At 36.6% G+C, this 23,839-nt stretch overlaps 1 protein-coding gene across 1 annotated transcript in view; it reads right to left on the reverse strand.

Annotated features, from left to right (window-relative positions):
* Nucleotides 1-23,839, reverse strand: part of CWF19L2 (CWF19 like cell cycle control factor 2) — a 187,524-nt gene that overhangs the window by 62,744 nt on the left and 100,941 nt on the right. Inside the window, exons 11-12 of the mRNA XM_059929351.1 lie at nt 6,923-7,039; nt 4,679-4,816 (exon numbers count right to left, since the gene is read on the reverse strand). Coding sequence (XP_059785334.1) covers nt 4,679-4,816; nt 6,923-7,039 — 255 coding nt within the window. The remainder of the gene's footprint in view (nt 1-4,678; nt 4,817-6,922; nt 7,040-23,839) is intronic.

Here is a 23,839-nt window from a genome sequence, read left to right on the forward strand (position 1 = left end):
GAACAGATCTCACAAGCTGCATGGCACAGCCAAAAAAAAAAAAAAAAAAAAGTCAATGGTCACTTTTCCATCTTTGAAGATCTTACTCTATCTCTCAGAAACAGTTCACACAGTTATTCACAACCTCCTTCTTGTCCTCTCTGGTTTCTGAAACACTACACCCTAAGTTTTCCTTCTGGCTTTTCCTCGCTGGCTGTACTTTCTCAATCTCATTTGTTGGATCTATTTTGTCTTCTTCCAGACAGTGCTCAGCTCAGTCTTCAGACTCTCCTCATTAATAATTTCTTAACTCCCATGGCTTTAAGTACATTTAAATGTTAACAGCATCTAAGTCTATATGGGAGAACCAACATATACCCAGAAATCCATGGGCAGTCACTCCACACCACCACGTGAATGGCTAATGGGCATACTTCACATGTCCATAAACAGTATTCTTCATCTCCCACCTCCTGAAAAATTGTCCCCCTGCAAAGTTTTTCTACTTCAATAAATGGCACCAGCATTGCCCCAAATCTTAATACTTCTCACCAGTTTACCACCCTAACCCAAGGCACTATCTAAATTAATTAAATACTCTCCTAAATATTCTCCCTGCTTCCACTCTTGCCTATCTACATTACCTTCTCAAAAGAGCCACCAGAAAAGTCTTTTAAAATATAAACCAGCAGTTTCCAGACTGGCATTTCAGGGGCTGAGAAGTCGCCACCCTATCACATCAACAAGTACAAAGCTGAACAAACTGAAAAATCGACAACTCTTTTTAGATCCATCATGAAAGTGATTGCCCCAAAATTGGAGAGACAGTCAGGTGGATACAAAGAATCATAATTTATCTGTGCAGAAACCAGTGGTTCTGTGAGAACTAGTGCCAGGGTAGGAAAACCTAAACTGTAATTGATAAGTTGCATGAGGCTCAATGTGGACAAATTTAAGAGTTAAAAATCCTAGGGGAATCCAGTCATAATGGGGCCTCTCAAACTTTTGTAAATTTTACCTCTTGGAGCTCTACCAGGGACTCAGAGTAAAGATCAGGAAAAACATCCCCTATGACTTTCAACAGGGGGAAGGGAAAAGGAAACATTTTGAAATATACCAGGGCATTCTGTTTTAATTTAAAAGGCCTGCCCCTTAGTAGAAACTATTGTGCCAGAGTTTAACCTGCTGGGGTTTTGTCAGAGCCTAACCTACCTGAAGGAAGGGAAACATCCAACTCCAGCCCCTTCTAGCCATTCTATCCCAACTAAGTGGAAAAAGAACTGAGAAGTACTAGTGAAATTCACAGTCCAGGGGCATAGGCTCACAAAGAACAGATGGATAATGTAAGCAGAGAGATGAAAATTCTAAGAAATAACGGAAAAGAAATGCTAGAGATCAAAATCACTATAACAGAAATGACAAATGCCTTTGATGGATTTATTAGTGACTGGACAAGGCTGAGGAAAAAATCTCTGAGCTTGAGGATATGACAACAGAAACTTCCACAACTGAAAAGCAGAGAGAACAAAGACCAAAAAACAAATAAAAAAACAAACAGAAGAGAATATACAAGAGCTATGAGACAACTACCAAACACAAATGAGGTCATGACACTGTCCTACTAAAAACTTTCAAATGGTTTCTCATCATTTAAAACAAAAACAAAAGCTCTACACCATGGCATGAAACACCCGACATGATCTGACCATTTCTTCTTCTGCATGTCTTTCCATTTCTCCCTCTATTCACAGTCACGTGTCATCTTGCTGTCTTTTAATGCTTGTCAAGTTTGTCTCTTCTTCAGATCCTCTGCATTTGTTGTTTCTTCTGCATGAATAGTCTTCTCCCAGATATTCACAGACCACTCCCTCACTTTGTTCAGAAGCCTGCTGAAACATCATCTCCAGAGAGAGGCCATCCTTCAGCATACTATTGAATAACATCCTATCTTCTTCTACTTTGTTTTACTTCCTACAAAAACATTTTCTATTTTGTGATATAATATTAATGTTATGTAATTTTTGTATCATGTATTTGTTCACTTTCTGTCTCATCCACTAGAAATATAAGCTCCTCAAGAGGGCGAACTTTATTACTTTGCTACACCCAGCACCTAAAATAGTATCCAGCATAAATCAGGTGCCCGATAAACAACTTTTTAATTGAGATATTATTTATTTATTTTTATATTAATTAAAAAATTAATAAGTTTTTAATGAGGTTTTTAAATCTTGTGTATAAACATGAATGGATTATGACAAAATTATTAAAACTATATTTAATTCAGACTTCCAAATACAATGATCTGCCCCATTTCATTTTTTTTTTTAAACATCTTTATTGGAGTATAATTGCTTTACAATGGTGTGTTAGTTTCTGCTGTATAACGAAGTGAGTCAGCTAAACGTATACATATATCCCCATATCCCCTCCCTCTTGCGTCTCCCTCCCACCCTCCCTATCCCACCCCTCTAGGTGGTCACAAAGCACTGAGCAGATCTCCCTGTGCTATGCGGTTGCTTCCCACTAGCTACCTATTTTACATTTGGTAGTGTATATATGTCCATGCCACCCTCTCACTTTGTCCCAGCTTACACTTCCTCCTCCTCGTGTCCTCAAGTCCATTCTCTACATCTGCATCTTTATTCCTATCCTGCCCCTGTTTTTCTTCAGAAACTTTTTTTTTTTTTTAGATTCCATAGATATGTGTTAGCATATGGTATCTGTTTTTCTCTTTCTGACTTACTTCACTCTGTAAGACAGTCTCTAGGTCCATCCACCTCACTACAAATAACTCAATTTCGTTTCTTTTTATGGCTGAGTAACATTCCATTGTATATATGTGCCACATCTTCTTTATCCATTCATCTGTCGATGGACACTTAGGTTGCTTCCATGTCCTGCCTATTTTAAATAGAGTTGCAATGAACATTGTGGTACGTGACTCTTTTTGAATTATGGTTTTCTCAGGGTATATGCCCAGTAGCGGGATTGCTGGGTCATATGGTACGTCTATTTTTAGTTTTTTAAGGAACCTCCATACTGTTCTCCATAGTGGCTATATCAATTTAGATTCCCACCAACAGTGCAAGAGGGTTCCCTTTTCTCCACACCTTCTACTGCATTTACTGTTTGTAGATTTTTTGTTGATGGCTATTCTGACTGGTGTGAGGTGATACCTCATTGTACTTTTCATTTGCATTTCTCTAATGATTAGAGATGCTGAGCATCCTTGCATGTGTTTGTTGGCAATCTGTATATCTTCTTTTGGAGAAATGTCTACTTAGGTCTTCTGACCATTTTTGGATTGGGTTGTTTGTTTTTTTGATATTGAGCTGCATGAGCTGCTTGCATATTTTGGAGATTAGTCCTTTGTCAGTTGCTTCATTTGCAAATATTTTCTCCCATTCTGAGGGTTGTCTTTTTGTTTTGTTTATGGTTTCCCTTGCTGTGCAAAAGCTTTTAAGTTTCATTAGGTCCCACTGCCCCATTTCTGAGAAGGAAATTTTCATAAAAATATGTCCTTCTTTCTGCAGTGAATTTCCAGACCCTAGAATATTTCTAGTATTTCCCCCAAAATAAAGAGAAGTAAAATTATCCTAATGGGCTACAGTTAAGATCCCATACAATTTTTTAATCATTTCTGTTTAACCCAAGTTTGTTTAACTCTCTGTGATATACACATACACACACTTGACACCTTGGTTACCTGTATTCTAGTTTTCATTAAGTTAATTTTTTTCACCAGATAATATAGTCACATAGTTAAAAGAAAAAGTCTAATAAGGTATACAGTAAAAAGGCTCCCTCCTGTCCCTCAGATCCCTAGGTTCAAATTCCCATCACCAATGCTGTCATAAGCAAGGAAGGGTAATTTGTTCTGTCAACTGCCAGACAGTTAATATTTTCAGTTCTGTGGGCTATACAGTCTCTGTCTCAACTATTCTCAGCTCAGCTGTTATAAAGCGAAAACAGCCTTAGACTACATGTAAACAAAGGTGCATAGCGGTATTCCAATAAAACTTTATTTGTAAATATAGGCACTGAGCTGAATCTTTCCAGTGGGGTCAGTCTCTAACTTTACATATGTCTCTTTGACAAAAAGTGTTAATGGTAATGTTTGAAGAGACTGCAATGGAAGGGTTTGCAAAAAAGAATGCTATTTTGAAATAAAAAAATTCATCCTACTACCCATGAAACATTGATATACATTTAAAAACATACAAAATTTTCATATAAACAGACTTAAGACTATTCCAAGATGCCTTCTTTATGATATATATTACTCCAAATATATATACCTTGTGGCATAATTATGAAGAACTAGTGTAACATCAAGATAAAACAGACTGGTCACCTAACTAGCAGCACACTGTCAACATTAAAGTCTGGCCCCAAACATTCCCTTAAATGGTAGATCAAATATATAGTTAACATTTTCATGGAATACATTACAAAGTTAACCCAGAGTTCTTATTTTAAAATAAGAATTTTAAAGAATAAAAAAAACTGAATACCAAAAGTATACTCCCCACTCAAATCAATTCTAAAATGCACATTTCCAATATGTCTTACAAAGGATTTAATTTAATAAAACAAATCACGATTATAAAGAACTAGCTGTCTCTGAAAAGTAGATCATTGTAGACTGAGTAATCAGCTTCTCAAAATTCAAAGGTATCCTAGGAATATATCTTACCTTAGATGTCATTTTCATAAAATGTCTGTTTTGATTTTCTGCTGTTCCCATCTTTTCGTTCTTGACTAAATCATTTAGTCTTAGAATATCATCATCATGAAAGTATCTGACCCTTTCTTTTTCCTCATAGGTTGAAGCCTATGACAAAATGAACATTATTAGTTTAGTGAAAACATAAGTCTCTGAAGTATTTTAATGAATTATCTATAAATCTGATATTAAAAGTAAAAATCCCACTTTGTATCATAATCTTTCTTTCCAGTATATCCCTATTCTGTCTGCATCCACGTGGAAAAATTTCCATTAGAATAACACTCCCTACCTCTTCTGTCCCTTTACTTTTTTCCCTCTTCCCCAAGGATGGAAGTATGATAGTATCTGATTTCTGAGTTTTAAGGAAAGGAATTGTTTTATGCCTTCTTCTCTCCTCTATGCTCTTCCCCTCCTTGTAGTAAAAATTCCCTACCACTGTGAAGGGAAGTCAGCAGTTACCCAGAGATCAAGTAAGCATATCAAGAACAAAAGTGAAGTATTAGCAAACCTACTTTAAACAGCTCTATCAGAAAAAAAGCTGATATTCTGATTCTCATCTAAATCAATTCTGGGTTTTCCTGTCAGTTGATTCCACACCTACACGTGGAAAAGAAAAGTGCTATGTACTGCCTACCAAATCAAATCTCTTCAACGCTGTTCTCACATTCCCTTATCCAAATAAAACCTGCTCTTCAATTTCTTTAGAACCATGTTCCCAATATTTTTTCCCCACATTACTACCCCTGTCTTCACAAGCTTAAATCTCACATTCCATGACTTCAATCACTCTCTGGATCCAAACCCCCTTCTGGTCCTCTTATCCTTTCACTATACTCAGAAAACAAATCTCAATCCTGAATGAATGTGTCTATCTTCTTTACTCTTACACCTAGACTACTCAGTAGTAAGCAATTCAAAAGAGTATTCTATGCCATCTGGCAATGCATCTATGAATCCCTAGCCAGTTCTGTCATTTCATACAATTCAAACCTTTACTATTCTTCTCCCACATCTCCCTTCCAAACCCCTAATACGTCCCATTTCTTTAGGAGAGGTATCCATCCCATTTTTATTTTCTGAACAAATCAATTACTAGTTCTAGCAGCACAGGCACTCAACAGGCAGATAATAAACATTTGACAGAATTGTAAATGAACAAATCTTCTGTGGACCCAATTACCACTTATAAGATCTTTCAAATTTAAAACAAAAAATCTAACTTGGGAAAACTGAATATGTTGTTTTTGCCATTTTAAGAGCCTCAAGGTAGTGCTAAAAATTAACTGCTGCAGCTAGAAGATGGAAAAGAAAATTAAGGTTTACAAAGGATCTAACACAGGTCTATAGCACCAAGGTTTTCCCTAAGAGTTATGATAAGTATGTAAAAAGAAGCTAGAAACAATGTCAAAGAAATATACACTAAAATTAAAACTGCCTTAAGAGCTTCCCTGGTGGCACAGTGGTTGAGAATCTGCCTGCTAATGCAGGGGACACGGGTTCGAGCCCTGGTCTGGGAAGATCCCACATGCCACGGAGCAACTAGGCCCGTGAGCCACAACTACTGAGCCTGCGCGTCTGGAGCCTGTGCTCCGCAACAAGAGAGGCTGCGATAGTGAGAGGCCCATGCACTGCGATGAAGAGTGGCCCCCACTTGCCACAACTAGAGAAAGCCCTCACACAGAAACGAAGACCCAACATAGCCAAAAATAAATAAATTAATTAATTAATTAATTTAAAAAGGTAACTTACCATTAAAAAAAAAACTGCCTTAAAAATTCAATGTTCACAATTATTTGAAAACTGTTGTTGAATTAGAATTCACTTTGTAAAAGGCAGAGGATTATAACTAAAATAAAAGTAAGAATGTGATTTACTACCTTCTAATGTTTGCATTATTAAGCAACATTTCAGAAAATATTTTGAAGTAGAGTTGACCCTTGAACAATGCAAAGGTTAGGGGCAGTGACCCCCATGGAGTTGAAAATCTGACTGTAACTTTAGAGTCGGTCCTCGATATCTATAGTTCCATATTCACAGATTCAAACCACCACAGACTGTGCAGTACTATAGTATGTAATTTATTGAAAAAGTTCTGTGTATAAGTAGACCTTTGCAGTTCAAACCCATGTCGTTAAAGGGTCAACTATAGTCTGATACAAAGGGAAAAAATGAATTCTGAATTAATAAACAAAAGACATATGTTAAACATACAATCAGTCTCTTCCTTCTTCCTCCTTTAGATTCCAGATGTTTTCGTGGTGTGTTCACAGGCCAGACTCTTCCAGAATGATCTGTTCTGACAAGGATCACTTCTTCCTGATCTTCATTCTGTGGAAAGGTTTAGAGATAACAATTGTAATTATTGAGAAGAGTCTTGAAACATTATGTTTAATAGCCAAAAGAGCATAAAAATGATTCTAGTTTTCACATAATATTATGGATTACCTTAAGCCTAACAGACTTTCATTATCTACTATAATGTAAAGTGACCATAATCTTTTCATGGAAAAGGTGAGGAAAAATATCTAAGCTTATTTAATTTTTTAAAACAATTACAGAAGCAAACTTCAAATATAGTTTTCCTTTAGACAATATTAAAAGATGACAAAGCACCAATATTCAAACAGGCATTCTATGAGAATGCCCATCACCTATGGAGCAGATGTCATATTTAATGAATGTTTCTTCAATTTAAAGATCCTGGCTTGCCTGAAAGATGGCGGAGTAGAAAGAGGTAGGCTCAACCCTTATTACAGAAACACCAAAATCACAAGTAACTGAACAACCATCAACAAAAACACTGCTGAAACCTACCAAAAAAAACAAAGAAGAAGCCACAAAGATATGGTAGGAGATGCGTAATCGTGATAAAATCAAATCCCATAACTGCCGGGTGGGCAACCCACAAGCTGGAAAATAATTATACCACCAAATTTCTCCCATAGGAGTGAAAGTCCTTAGCCACACATCAGGCTTCCCAGCCTGCAGATCTGGCAACAGGAGGAGGAGCCCCCAGAGAATCTGGCTTTGAAGGCCAGAGGGGTTTGATCAGAGGAATTCCACAGTACTGGGGGAAATAGAAACTCCACTCTTAAAGGGCAGAGACAGGGTCTCATGTGCAATGTAAAAAAACAGCGAGCTCATAGAGACTGGGTCAGACTTACCTGTTAGTACTGGAGGGTCTCCTGCGAAGGCAGGGGACGGCTGTGGCACACTGTGGGGACAGAGACACCGGCAGGGGCAGCTCTGGCAAGTACTCATTAGTGTGAGCCCCCATGGAGGCTGCCATGTCATCCCCCTCCCCCACAGACATAACCCCATCCAAAAGCCTGTATGATCCAGTGCTGGGACGCCTCAGGCCAAACAACCAGCTGGGCGGAAACACAGCCCCACCCATCAGAAGACAGGCTGCTTAAAGTCTTCCTGAGCATGACCCAGCACAGCAGATGGACAAGACCCAGCTCTACCCACCATCAGGTAGGAAAAAGGCACTCCTAGCAGGAGGTGTATATAAGCCTCTAAGACAAACTCATCCAGCAGAGGTCAGACAGCAGAAGCAAGAAGAATTATGGTGCTACAGCCTGTAGAATGGGAACCACAAACACAGAAAGTTAGACAAGATGAGACAACAGAAGAATATGTCGCAGATGAAGGAATAAGATAAAACCCCAGAAGAAAAACTAAGTGAAGGGAGACAGGCAATCTACTGGAAAAAGAATTCAGAGAAATGATACTGAAGATGCTCCAAGATCTCAGAAAACCAATGAAGGCACAGAGTGAGAAAATACAAGAAATTTTTTTAAAAGACCTGGAAAAACTAAAGAGCAAACAGAGATGAACAATATAATAACTGAAATGAAGAATACACTAGAAGGAATCAACAGCAGAATAAATGAGGCAGAAAAACAAGTGACCTGAAAGACAGAATGGTGGAAATCACTGCCAGGGAACAGAATAAAAAAAAAAAAATTAAAAGAAATGATGACAGTCTGAGAGACCTCTAGGGTAACATTAGATGCAGCAATATTCTTATTATAGGGGTCCCAGAAGGAGAAGAGAGGGAGATAGGACCTGAGAAAATATTTGAAGATATGATAGATGAAAACTTCCCTAACATGGGAAAGGAAACAGTAACCCAAGTCCAGGAGATGCAGAGAGTCCCAGACAAGATAAAGCCAAGGAGGAACATGCTAAGACACATAATAATCACACTAACAAAAATTAAATACAAAGAAAAAAATATTAAAAGCAACAAGGGAAAAGCAATAATTAACATACAAAGGAATGTCCAAAAGGTTATCAGCTGGTTTCTCAGCAGAAACTCTGCAGGCCAGAGAGGACTGGCACTATATATTTAAAGAGATGAAAGAGAAGAACCTACAAACAAAAATACGCTACCCAGCAAGGCTCTCTTTCAGCTTCAGCAAAAAAATCAAAAGCATTACAGACAAGCAAAAGCTAAGAGAATTCAGCACCACCAGAATACCTTTGAACAAATGCTAAAGGAAATTCTCTAAGCAAAAAAGGTCACTAATAGAAACAAGAGAATTATGAATGAAAAAGCTCACCAGTAAAGGCAAACATAAAGTAAAGGTAGGAAATCATCTGCACACAAATATGATATCAAAACCAGCAATTGTGAGAAGAGGACAGCACAAATGGAGGATACTGTAAATGCATTTGAAATTAAAAGACCAGCAACATAAAACAATCTTGTTATATACAGACTGCTATATCAGATCCTCATGGTAACTGCAAAATGAAAATCTACAATAGATATACTCACAAAAAAGAAAAAGGAATCCAAAAACAACAATAAAGTTACTCAGTAAATGACAAGAGAAGAAAACAAAAGAGGAATGGTTAAAAAAAAAAAAAAGACCTACAAAAACAAATCCAAATCAATTAAGAAAATGGCAATAGGAACACACATATCAATGACTACCTTAAATGTTAATGGATTAAATGCTCCAGCCAAAAAACACAGACTGGCTGAATGGATACAAAAACAAGACCCATATGCATGCTGCCTACAAGAGACCCACTTCAGATCTAGGGACATATACAGATTGAAACTAAGAGGATGGAAAAAGGTATTCCATGCAAATGGAAATCAAAATAAAGTTGGAGTAGCAATACTCATATCAGACAAAATAGATTAAAATAAAGACTGTTAAAGAAGACAAAAAACACTACATAATGATCAAGGGATCATTCCAGGAAGATATAACAACCGTAAGTATATATGCACCTAACACAGGAGCACCCCAATATATAAGGCAAATACTTGCAACCATAAAAGGAAAAACCGATATTAACTCAACAACAGTGGGAGACTGTAACACCCCACTTACATCAATGAACAGATCATCCAGACAGCAGACCAATAAAGAAACACAAGCCTTACATGACACATTAGACCAGATACACTTAATTGATATTTAGAGAGCATTCCATCCAAAAGCAGCAGAATACACTTTCTTCTCAAGAGCACATGAAGCATTCTCCAGGATTGACAATATGCTAGGTCACAAAGTGAGCCTTGGTAAATTTATGAAACCTGAAATCATATCAAGCATCTTTTCTGACTACAATGCTATGAGATTAGAAATCAACTACAAGAAAAAAACTGTAAAAAGCACAAACACATGGAGGCTAAACAATATGCTATTAAACAACCAATGGACCACTGAAGAAACCAAAGAGGAAATCAAAAAATACCTAGAGATAAATGAAAATGATTGCACGACGATCCAAAATCTATGGGATTCAGCAAAACCAGTTCTAACAGGGAGGTTTATAGCAATACAATGTTACCTCAGGAAACAAGAAAACTCACAAATAAACAACCTAACCTTATACCTAAAGCAACTAGAGAAAGAAGAAAAAACAAAACACAAAGTTAGTAGAAAAAAAGAAATTGTAAAGATCAGAGCAGAAATAAATGAAATAGAAATGAAGAAAACAATAGAAAATATCAATGAAACTAAAAGCTGGTTCTCTGAAAGGATAAACAAAATTGATAAACCTTTAGTCAGACTCATCAAGAAAAAAAGGAAGAGGGCTCAAATCAATAAAATTAGAAATGAAAAAGGAGAAGTTACAACAGAACACAGAAATACAAAGTGTCATAAGAGACTACCTCAAGCAACTATCTGCCAATAAAATGGACAACCTAGAAGAAATAGACAAATTCTTAGAAAGTTACAATCTCCCAAGACTGAACCAGGAAGAAACAGGAAATATGAACAGACCAATCACAAGTACTGAAATTTAAATTATGATGAAAAAATCTTCCAAAAAAGTCCAGGACCACTTCACAGGAGAATTCTATCAAATATTTAGAGAAGAGTTAACGTCTATCCTTCTCAAACTATTCCAAAAAATTGCACAAGAAATAGTCCCAAACTAATTCTATGAGACCACCATAACCCTGATACCAAAATGAGACCAAGACACCACAAATAAGAAAATTTCAGGCCAATATCGCTGATGAACAAAGGCACAAAAATCCTCAAAGTAATAGCAAACCGAATCCAATAATGCAGTAAAAGGATCATATACCATGATCAGTGTTGCAAGAATTTTTCAATATTTGCAAATCAAAGTGTGATACATCACATTGGCAAATTAAATAAAAAACGTATGATCATCTCAATAGATGCATGAAAAGGTTTTGGCAAAATTCAACACCCATTTATGATAACAATTCTCTAGCAAGTGGTTACAGAGGTAACATACCTCAACATAATAAAAGCAATTTATGACAAACCTACAGCCAACATCATACTGAACAGTGAAAAGCTGAAAGCATTTCCTCTAAGATCAGGAACAAGACAAGGATGTCCACTTTCACCCCTTTTATTCAACATAGCTTTGGAAATCCTAGCCATGGCATTCTGAGAAGAAAAAGAAATAAAGGGAATATAAATTGGAAAAGATGAAGTAAAACTGTCACTGTTTGCAGATGACATGATACTATAGATAGAAAATCCAACAGATAATACCGGAAAACTACTAGAGCTCATCAATGAATTCAGTAAAGTTGCTGGATAAAAAAGTAATACACAGAAATTTTTGTATCTCTATACACTAACAATGAAAGATCAGAAAAACAAATTAAGGAATCAATGTCATTTACCATCATATCAAAAAGAATAAAATACCTAAAAATAAACCTATCTAATGAGAAAAAAGACCAGTACTTTGAAAACTATAAGACAATGATGAAAGAAAATTGAAGATGACACAAACAGATGGAAAGATATACCATGTTCCTGGACTGTAAGAATCAATACTGTCAAAATGACAATACTACCCAAGGCCATCTACAGATTGAATGCAATTCCTATCAAATTACCAATGGCTTTTTTTTAGAACTAAAACAAAACAAATTTTAATTTGGATAGAGACAAAAATGACCCCGAATAGCCAAAGCAATCTTAGGAAGGAAAAACAGAGCTGGCGGAATCAAGCTCCCTGACTTCAGACTACACTATAAAGCTACAGTCATCAAAACAATATGGTATTGCCACAAAAAACAGAAATATAGATCAACGGAAGAGGATAGAAAGCCCAGAATAAACCCACATACCTATGGTCAATTAATCTGACAAAGGAGGCACTACTATACAATGAAGGAAAGACAATCTCTTCAATAAACGTTGCTGAAAAAACTGGACAGCTACTATTGAAAAAAAAAATCAAAATGCTTTAAAGACATACATATAAAACCAGATACTATAAAACTCTTAGAAGAAAACACAGGCAGAACATTCTTTGACATAAATCAAGGTACTATCTTTTCGAGGCTGTTTCCTAGAACAATGGAAATACAAACAAAAATAAACAAATGAGATCAAGTTAAACTTAAAAGCTTTTAAACAGCAGCAAAGGAAACCATAAACAAAACGAAAAGAAAACCCACAAAATGGGAGAAAATATTTGCAATCAGTGAGACCAACAAGGGAATAGTCTCCAAAATTTACAAACAGCCATGCGGTTCAATATCAAAAAAACAAACAACCCAATCAAAAAATGGACAGGAGACCTAAATAGACATTGCTCCAAAAAAGACATACAGATGGCTGAGAGGCACATGACAAGATGCTCAACATCACTAATTATTAGAGAAATGCAAATCAAAACTACAATGAGAAATAACCTCATATCAGTCAGAATGGCCATCATCAAAAAATCTACAAACACAAAATGCTGGAGAGGATGTGAAGAAAAGGGAACCCTCCTACACTGCTGGTGGGAATGTAAATTGGTGCAGCCACTATGGAAAACAGTAGGCAGGTTCCTTAAATAACTAAAAATAGAACTACCATATGACCCAGCAATCCCACTCCTGGGCATATACCCAAAGAAAACCATAATTCAAAAAGATACATGCACCCCAGTGTTCATTGAAGCACTATTTATGGTAGCCAACACATAGAAGCAACCTAAATGTCCATCAACAGAGGAACGGATAAAGAAGATGTGGTACATATATATATTGGAATATTACTCAACCATTAAAAAGAATGAAATAATGCTATTTGCAGCAACATGGATGGACCTGGAGACTACCATACTTAAGTGAAGTAACTGAGACAGAGAAAGACAAATATCATATGATATCATTTATATGTGTTATCTATAATAAAAAATAATACAAATGAACTTACTTACAAAACAGAAACAGACTCACAGACTTAGAGAACAAACTTAGCTTACCAGAGGGGATGGGCAGGGATAGATTGGGAGTTTGTGATTGACATGTACACAATACTATATTGACATGTACACACTACTATATTTAAAACAGATAACCACCAAGAACCTACTGTATAGCATATGGGACTTTTCTAAATATAATGTAATAACCTAACAGGGAAATGAATTTGAAAAAGAAAAGATACATGTATATGTATAACTGAATCACTTTGCTGCACACATGAAACTAACACAACAGTTTTAATTAACTATGCTGCAATAAAAATTAAAAATAAAAGAAAATAAAGAATGCCAATTCTGACTTAGCAGGAAGGGGCTGAGATTCCACATTCCGTCCCCTTCATACCTTTAGTGATATATACTGATATATAAAATTGTATATGGTTAAAGTGTAAAAAAAATAAAGATCCTACTAAACTTGAAAGCAATTAGATGGCAAAATGAACTTGTTAAATTAGCTACTACAATGATACTCCACACAACTTCCATTTGTTCCATTAAGAGCCCTCAAATGCTTTTCACTTCTCTGACTCTTCAGAAGAAGAAGTTATATCCCACTTACTTTGAATACATAATCTTTTTCCTATGAACTTTTAGTCAAATAGACAACTGGTACCGTATAGAAAACAGAAAACTGTATTCTATAATGAAAACAGAATTTTATTGAAAGCATTTTAATAAAGAAGCACATAAAGAATATTAGATAACTACTTCATTAAAAATCGATCTGAAACAAGACCAAGCAAATTATTCACATTTCAGGTTACTTCTCCAATGAGAATTAATTATTTAAAATGCATTTCAATTCCACTTAATAGAGGTTTAGTTCCTCTGTTGAAATGAAATTAAAAAAATACATACAAATTACTGATCTTACATTCACACACAATACTAAGTGAATATTATCAGTACTTTTCTTTTTCAATTAATCAATTAGCATTAATTAATAAAGTCATATTTTAAAGGGTATCTACTTATTCTCTTATATTGCAGATGAAGGAGCAAGATAAAAACCTACAAGAACAACTAAATTAAAAGGAGGTAAGCAATCTATCTGAAACACATTTTTGAGTAATGATACTAAAGATGACCCAAGATCTCAGAAAAAGAATAGAGACATGGATTGAGAAGATACAAGAAAAGTTTAACAAAAACCTACAAGAAATGAAGAACAAACAGATGAAAAAGACAATAACTGAAATGAAAAATACATTTGAAGGAATCAAAAGCCAAATAAATGAGGCAAAAAAAGGATAAGTGACCTGGAAGACAAAATGGTGGAAATCACTGCCTTAGAAGAGAATAAAAAAAAAAAATGAAATGAGGTCAGTCTCAGAGACTTCTGCGACAACATTAAATACAACAACATTCGAATTATAAGGATTCCAAAAGAAGAAGAAAAACAGAAAGGGCCTGAGAAAATATTTGAAGAGATCATAGTCAAAAACTTCCCTCCATGGGAAAGGAAATACTCATCCAAGTCCAGGAAACGCAGAGACCCATACAGGATAAACCAAAGGAGGAACAGGCTGAGACACATATTAACCAAACTAACAAAAATTAAATACAAAGAAAAAATATTAAAAGCAGCAATGAAAAAGCAACAAATAACACACAGGGGAATTGCCCATAAGGTTATCAGCTGGTTTTTCAGCAGAAACTCTGCAGGACACGAGGGAGTAGCAGGATATATTGAAAATGATGAAAGGGAACAACAAAGACTACTCTACACAGCAAGGATCTCATTCAGATTTGATGGAGAAATCAAAAGCTTTACAGACAAGCAAAAACTAAGAGAATTCAGCACCACCAAAGCAGCTTTACAACACATGTTAAAGGAACAACAAATGCTATTCTAGGCAAGAAACAAAAGGGAAGAGAACAAAAGAGGAAGGGAAAAAAAGATCTACAAAAACAAACCCAAAACAATTAACAAAATGGTAATAATAACATAAATATTGATAATTAACTTAAATGTAAATGTAAATGCTCCAACTAAAAGACACAGACTGGTTGAATGGATACAAAAACATGACCCTTATATATGCTGTCTACAAGAGACCCACTTCAGCCCTAGGGACCGATTCAGAGTTAAAGTGAGGGGATGAAAAAAGATATTCCATGCAAATGGAAATCAAAAGAAAGCTGGAGTAGCAATACTCATATCAGACAAAACAGACTTCAAAATAAAGACTGTTACAAGAGACAAGGAAGGAAACTACATAATGATCAAGGGATCAATCCAAGAAGAATATATAACAACTGTAAACTTTTATGCACCCAACACAGGAGAACCTCAATACATAAGCAAAATGTTAATGACCATAAAAGGGGAAATCAACAGTAACAACAATAATAGTGGGGGCCTCTAATGCTCCACTGACACCAATGGACAGAACATCCAGACAGAAAACTAATAAGGAAACACAACCCTTAAATGACACATTTGACCAGATAAACTTAATTGATACTTATAGGACATTCCATTCGAAAGCAGCAGAATACACTTTCTTCTCAAGTGCACGTGGAACATAATCCAGAATAGATCACATCTTGGGTCACAAATCAAGCCATGGCAAATTTAAGAAAATTGGAATCATATCAAGCACGTTTTCCTCCCATAACACTAAGAGATAAGAAATCAATTACACGAAAAAACTGTAAAAAGCACAAACACATGGAGGCTAAACAGTATGCTACTAAATAACCAATAAATCACTGAAGAAATCAAAGAGGAAATCAAAAAATACCTAGAAACATATGACAATGAAAACACAATGACCCAAAACCTATGGGATACAGCAAAAGCAGTTGTTAACAGGGAAGCTTATAGCAATACAATCTTACCTCAAGAAACAAGAAAAATCACAAATAAACAACTGAACCTTATATCTAAAGCAACTAGAGAAAGAAACACAAACAAAACACGAAGTTAGTAGAAGGAAAGAAGCTATAAAATCAGAGCAGAAATAAATGAAATAGAAACGAAGAAAACAATACCAAAGATCAATAAAACTAAAAGCTGGTTCTTTGAGAAGATAAAAAAAATTGATAAACCTTTAGGCAGTCTCTTCAATAAAGAACAGGAGAGGACTCAAATCAATAAAATTAGAAATGAAAAAGGAGAAGTAACAACTGACACCACAGAAATACAAAGGATGGTAAGAGACTACAAGAAGCAACTATACACCAATAAAATAAAATGGACAACCTGGAATAAATGGACAAATTCTTAGAAAGCACAACTTTACAGACTAAACCAGGAGGAAATAGAAAATATAAACAGACCAATGACAAGTGATAGGATTGAAACTGTGATTAAAAATCATCCAACAAAGGTCCAGGACCGAATGGCTTCACAGGAGAATTCTACCAAAAATTTGGAGAAGAGCTGACACCTATCCTTCTCAAACTCTTCCAAAAAACTGCAGAGGAAGGAACACTCCAAAACTCATTCTAAGAGGCTACCATCACCCTGATACCAAAATCAGACAAAGATATCACAAAATAAGCAAATTAAAGACCAATATCACTGATGAATATAGACACAAAAAACTACCAAAGAGAATCCAACAACACATTAAAAGGATCATACACAAATCAAGTAGGATTTGTCCCAAGGATGCAAGGATTCTTCAGTATATGCAAATCAATCAATGTGATACACCATATTAACAAATTGAAGAATAAAAGCCATGTTATTATCTCAATAGATGCAGGAATAGCTTTTGACAAAATTCAACATCCATTTATAAAAACTATCCAGAAAGTGAGCATAGAGGGAACCTACCTCAACATAATAAAGGCCATATACAACAAACCCACAGCAAACATCATTCTCAATGATGAAAAACTAAAAGCATTTCCTCTAAGATTACGAAAAAGACAAGGATGTCAACTCTTGCCACTTTTGTTCAACATAGTTTTGGAAGTACTAGCCATGGCAATCAGAGAAGTTAAAGAAATAAACGGAATCCAAATTGGAAAAGAAAAAGTAAAACTGTCACTGTTTGCAGATGACGTGGTACTCTACATACAAAATCCTAAAGATGCTACCAGAAAACTACTGGAGCTCATCAATGAATTTGGTAAAGTTGCAGAATACAAACTCTTGCATTCCTATACACTAACAACGAAAGATCAAAAAGAGAAATTAAAGAAACAATCCCATATCCCACTGCATCAAAATGAATAAAATACCTAGGAATAAACCTACCTAAGGAGGCAAAAGACCTGTACTCAGAAAACTATAAGATACTGATGAAAGAAATCAAAGATGACACAAACAGATGGAGAGATATACCATGTTCTTGGATTGGAAGAATCAATATTGTCAAAATGACTGTACGGCCCAAAGTAATCTACACGTTCAATGCAATCCCTATCAAATTACCAACAGCATTTTTCACAGAATTAGAACAAAAAATTTAACAATTTGTATGGAAACACAGAAGGCCCCAAATAGCCAAAGCAATCTTGACAAAGACAAATGGAGCTGGAGGAATCAGGCTCCCTGACTTCAGACTATTATACAAAGGCACATTAATCAAGACAGTATAGCACTGGCACAAAAACAGAAATACCGTTCAGTGGAACAGGATAGAAAGCCCAGAGATAAACCCACGCACCTATGGACACCTAAACTATGACAAAGGAGGCAACAATACACAATGGAAAAAAGACAGTCTCTTCAATAAGTGGTGCTGGGAAAACTGGACAACTACATGTAAAAGAATGAAATTACAACATTCTCTACCACCATACACAAGAATAAACTCAAAATGGATTAAAGACATAAATGTAATAAGGCCAGACACTACAAAACTCTTTGAGGAAAACATAGGAAAAACACTCTTTGACATAAATTGCAGCAATATTTTTTTGATCCACCTCCTAGACTAATGCAATAAAAACTAAATTAAACAAATGGGATCTAATTAAACTTGAAAGCCTTTGCACAGCAAAAGAAACCATAAACAAGACGAAAAGATAACCCTCAGAATGGGACAAAATATTTGCAAACAACGATTAATCTCCAAAATATACAAATAGCTCATGCAGCTCAATATCAGAAAAACAAATAACCCAATCAAAAAATGGGCAGAATATCTAAATAGACATTTCCCCAAAGAAGACATACAGATGGTCAAAAAGCACATGAAAAGATGCTCAACATCACTATTATTCGAGAAATGCAAATCAAAACTCCAATGAGGTATCACCTCACACTGGTCAGATGGCCATCATCAAAAAATCTACAAACAATAAATGCTGCAGAGTCTGTGGAGAAAAGGGAATCCTCCTACACTGTTGGTGAGAATGTAAACTGGTGCAGCCACTATGGAAAACAGTATGGAGGTTCCTTAAAAAACTAAAAATAGAACTACCATATGACCCAGCAATCCCACTCCTGGGCATATACCCAAAGAAAACCATAATTCAAAAAGATACATGCACCCCAATGTTCACTGCAGCAGCATTTACAGTTGCCAGACATGGAAGCAACCTAAATGTCCATCAACAGAGGAATGGATAAAGAACATGTGGGTACATATATACAATGGAGTATTATTCAGCAATAAAAAGAACAAAATAATGCCATTTGCAGCAAAATGGATGGACCTAGAGTTTGTCACACTGAGTGAAGTCAGACACAACCATACAATATCATTTATTTGTGAAATCTAAAAAAAAAAAAAAAGGTACAAATGAACTTATTTACAAAACAGAAGTAGAGTCAGTATGTAGAAAACAAACCTATGATTACCAAAGGGGAAAGGTGGGGAGGGAGGAATAAATTAGCAGATTGGAATTAACATATACACAGTATTATATATAAAATAGATAACTCATAAGAACCTGCTGTATAGCACAGGGAACTCTATTCAATACTGTGTAATGGCCAATAGAGGAAAGGAATCTAAAAAAAAAAAAAAAAGTGGATATATGTGTATGTATAACTGAATCACTTTGCTGTACACCTGAAACTAACACAACATTGTAAATCGATATACTCCAATAAAAATTAAAAGAAAAATAAAATAGTCTGGCATACACATAGTCTGACAATTACCGTATTACATAATAGTGAACTCACAATAAGAATCAGATTGACAGTGTTAAAAGTCAATAATCAATAATAGTGAAAATGCTATTTGAAATACTTTAAATCACCAGTCAAGTACCTAGCTTTATGTACAAAATGCCATTAACTAATTAACTATTAATGTTTCTCTATGGCCTTCTAAGGCCCTCAGTTAATTCCTCAATTTCTTTCCAGAGAATGACTATGCAACTCTCCCCACTCAAGTGCCCAGGGAGTATAATAATGTACTTCCCTTCTTTGCCAGCAATGCAAACAAAACTTAAAAGATACTGCATCATTACAGAGCGGCTATTTAATTGTTTACTGAAAGCTGAATTTCCTGCACTATTAAAAAGAAAAAAAGTATAGGGCTGAATTCCATTAGGTTTAATGACCCATGATGTAACTCCATTGAAGGATTATTAACAAGGTAGAAATTACAGAAGGGCAGATCAGGATCTAATACATTAAAGAATTAGGACTAGGTTTGTCCTGATATAGAACTGCAATCTTCCAAAACTCAATGGCTCTCATCACTCAGAGTCCATGCACAAGTTAGATGGAAATACTATATAGCTGAGTTATTGTTTAAATAAGGAATCTACAGTACTGGAAAGGCCAGTCTAGAGGATTTCAAAGTTCATGGGCCATTTTTAAGATTTACAATAGAAAACTATGGGGAGGGCTCCAATCAAGATGGTGGAATAAAGGACACGGAGCTCATCTACTCCCACTAATACATCAAAAATACATCCACATGTGGAACAATTCACACAGTGTACCTGCTGAAAGTTGGCAGAAGATCTCAGACATCCAAAATTGCAAGAAAGATTATCACATAACTGAGTAGGATGAAAGAAATAAGAAAAGGAATCTGGACAGGACCTGTGCCCCGGGAGGGAGCTATGAAACAGGAAAGGTTTCTGCACCCTGGAAAGCCCCTTCACAGGTAGGGCGATCAGCCAGGACAGAAAGGGAGCTTCAGAGGCTCGGAGGAGAGTGAAGCAGCTGGTCTGTGGAAGGCAGAACAGAGGGAGATGAACCAGCACAGATGGTCCATGCCACCTCACTGCATTGCCCAGCCTGAGACACGCCTTTGCTAGTGCATGCAGGGGCAGGGTGCTGAAACTCAGGCTTCAGAGGACACACCAGGGGAGAGGACTAAGGTTGGCTGAACAAAGACAGCCTAAAGGGACTGAAGCATGGTATGGGCTTCAACTGGGGGGTTATATGTAGAAGAAGCCTGGGCCCACCATAGAAGCGAAGTGCCACTGTTAATGGATTTGTGAAGAGAGGGGCAGGGCCCACCATAGAAGCCTCTTTCTTGGCATATTCAAAGCAGTCCTGGCACCTCCACTAGAAGCTCTAGGAATGCACAAGCTCCAGCAGGTTGCCCACATGCAGAGGCAGGGCGGAAATCAGAGCCCATACCCAGGGGCCACACAATCTAGGAAACAGGGCTGAAATCTGAGCCCTCTCCTCGCTGCTGTGTGATCTGCAGATTTACAATGCAGCCACTGGGCCCTTTGCGAACTCAGTGCCTGCCAGACATCCGAGTGGACGATGGGTGTTCATGTCTGGTGTTAGCAGCTGTGGGTTTTGCAGGTGAATGCACAAGGAGGCAGGACTGGAGTCTGGGCTGCTTCCATAGCTCCCATAGCAGGTCCAGGTGCACCGCTACTGCAGTTCTAGTACCTGACTTCAGCAGATCTGTGCCTACGGACCTGTGCTGTTGGCTTTGTGAACACAGCACCTGAGGGACACCAGTGCTGATTGCATGCATTCCTACAGCTGAGGCAGGGCCAAGGGCAGTGCCAACAACAGTGTGCTTTGTGAGCCCGCACAATGGGCGACAGGTGACACCACAGAGCCCACTCCTGAGTGGACAGCTCCGGTGAAGGAATACTCAGTGGCTACTTTCCCAGAAGGAATGCTACAGTCCCGCCTACCTCACAGTGCACTTAAGAAATGGACCTGGGGGCTTCTACTCTAACATTTGGAGAGCAAAGACCCTGCTCCTGACAGGGCTGTGACAACCACAGAGGAAAGAGGAGGCCCTGAAAATATCTACTGCAGGCTCTCTCTGATCACCACAACAGCAGTCACACCCGCTAACAAGGGGCTAATGGCCAGCACACACTGAGGAAATAAGTGACAAGCATCCATACTAAAAACAGACCTTGCACCAAAAATATTAAACTCACACAGACTACACAGGAATGCTACCACATAAAAATAGTCCTCGAAGACCACACTACATAACTGTTTTTCCTAAACTCATAGAGTAAGAGAAATATAAGTAAAATGAAGAAGCAGAAGAACCAATCCTGATTAAAAGATCAAGAGAATTCCCCTGAAAGAACAAACAATGAAACATACCACTCAAATATAATAGACTCTGAGTTCAAAAAGGAGATAATAAAAATACTGAAGGAATTAAGAAAAGCTGTCAATAGAAATGCAGGTTACTGTAAAAAGGAACTAGGAACTATAAAGAGGAACCAAAAAAAATTAGAAAATTCATTTGCCAAGATGAAAGCTGAACTAAAGGCAATAAACAGCAAATTGAATGATGCAGAAGAACGAATAAGGGATCTGGAAGATGGAATAATGGAAATCACCCAATCAGAACAGCAAATAGAAAGACACTGAAAAAAAAAAATGAAAGCAATATATGAGACCTATGGGATAATATAAAGTGTTCCAATCTTCACACAATAGGGATCCCAGAAGGAGAAGAAAGAGAAAAGAGGATCAAAAATGCATCTGAAGAAATTATGGCTGAAAACATCCCAAACCTAAATAAGGAAACAGATATCCAGGTAGAGAAGCACAGAGGGTCCCAAATAAGAGGAACCCAAACAGATCTACAACAAGACATATTTTATAATTAAAATGGCAAAAGATAAAGATAAAGAGAGAATTCTAAAAGTAGCAAGAGAAAAACAAAGAGTTAATTACAAGGGAACCCCCATAAGGCTATCAGCTAATTTCTCTACAGAAATGTTGCAGGCCAGAAGGGAGTGGCAAGATATATTCAAAGTCCTGAAACGGAAACACCTGCAACTTAGGATACTCTACCCAGCAAGATTATCATTTAGAATAGAAGGAGAGATAAAGAATTTCTCAGGGACTTCCCTGGTGGCACAGTGGTTAAGACTCTGTGCTCCCAACGCAGGGGGCCTGGGTTCGATCTCTGGCCAGGGAACTAGATCCCACATGCATGCCACAACCAAGAGTTTGCATGCCACAACTAAGGAGCCTGCATGACACAGAGACAGCAAGCCGCAACTAAGGAGCCCGTGAGCTACAACTAAGGAGCCTGCCTGCCGCAACTAAAGGAGCCCACATGCTGCAACTAAGGAGCCAGTGAGCCACAAATAAGCAGCCCACAAGCCGCAACTAAGGAGCCCACCTGCCACAACTAAGACCCGGCACAACAAAATAAATTAAAAAAAAAAAAATTTCTCAGGCAAGCAAAAACGGAAAGAATAGCAATACTAAACCTATTCTAAAAATAAGAAATACTGAAAGGTCTTCTCTAACTACAAAAAAGCTAGAATCTACAGGAAAGAGAAAAATGATAATTAGAAAGTAAATCACTTAAATAAGCCAGTACACAGATTTTTTAAAAAATCAAAAATTTTGTAAAAGCAGTTAACTACAATGAACAGCAAAAGGATAATCGTGAAGATGTAACAGAGGACATTAAAATCATAAACTGTGGAAGAGGAGAGTAAGAAAATATAGTTTTTTGGGTTTTTTTTAAGAACGTGTTTCAGCCTATATGACTACCAGTCTAAAGCAAGTAGATATAGAAATTGGTTAACATACTTGAAAAACAGGGCAGCCACAAATCAAAAACATAATAGATTCAGCAAAACCGAAAAGAAGAGCACTTAAGTACAATATAAAAGGAAACCATTAAATCACAGAAAAAAACCAAAAAGATAAAGTAAAGGACAAAGAAGAAATATAAAATCAACAGGAAAACAAGGTTGAAAAGAGCAATAAATACATACCTATAAATAATTATCTTAAATGTCCATGGACTAAATGCTCCAATCAAAAGACACAGAATGGCTGACTGGGTAATGAAACAAGAGCCTACAATAAACTGCCTACAAGAAACCAACTTTAGGGCAAAGGACACACATAGACTGAATGTGATGGGATGGAGACAGATATTTCATGCAAACATAATGGCAGGAAAGTGGAGGTAGCAATAATTTTTTCAGACAAAATCAACTTTAAAACAATGGCCATAAAGAGACATAAAGAAAGACACTACATAATGATAAAAGGATCAGTACAAGAAG

Source organism: Balaenoptera ricei, chromosome 8 (genome assembly GCF_028023285.1).
Source record: "Balaenoptera ricei isolate mBalRic1 chromosome 8, mBalRic1.hap2, whole genome shotgun sequence".
Lineage (NCBI taxonomy): Eukaryota > Metazoa > Chordata > Mammalia > Artiodactyla > Balaenopteridae > Balaenoptera > Balaenoptera ricei.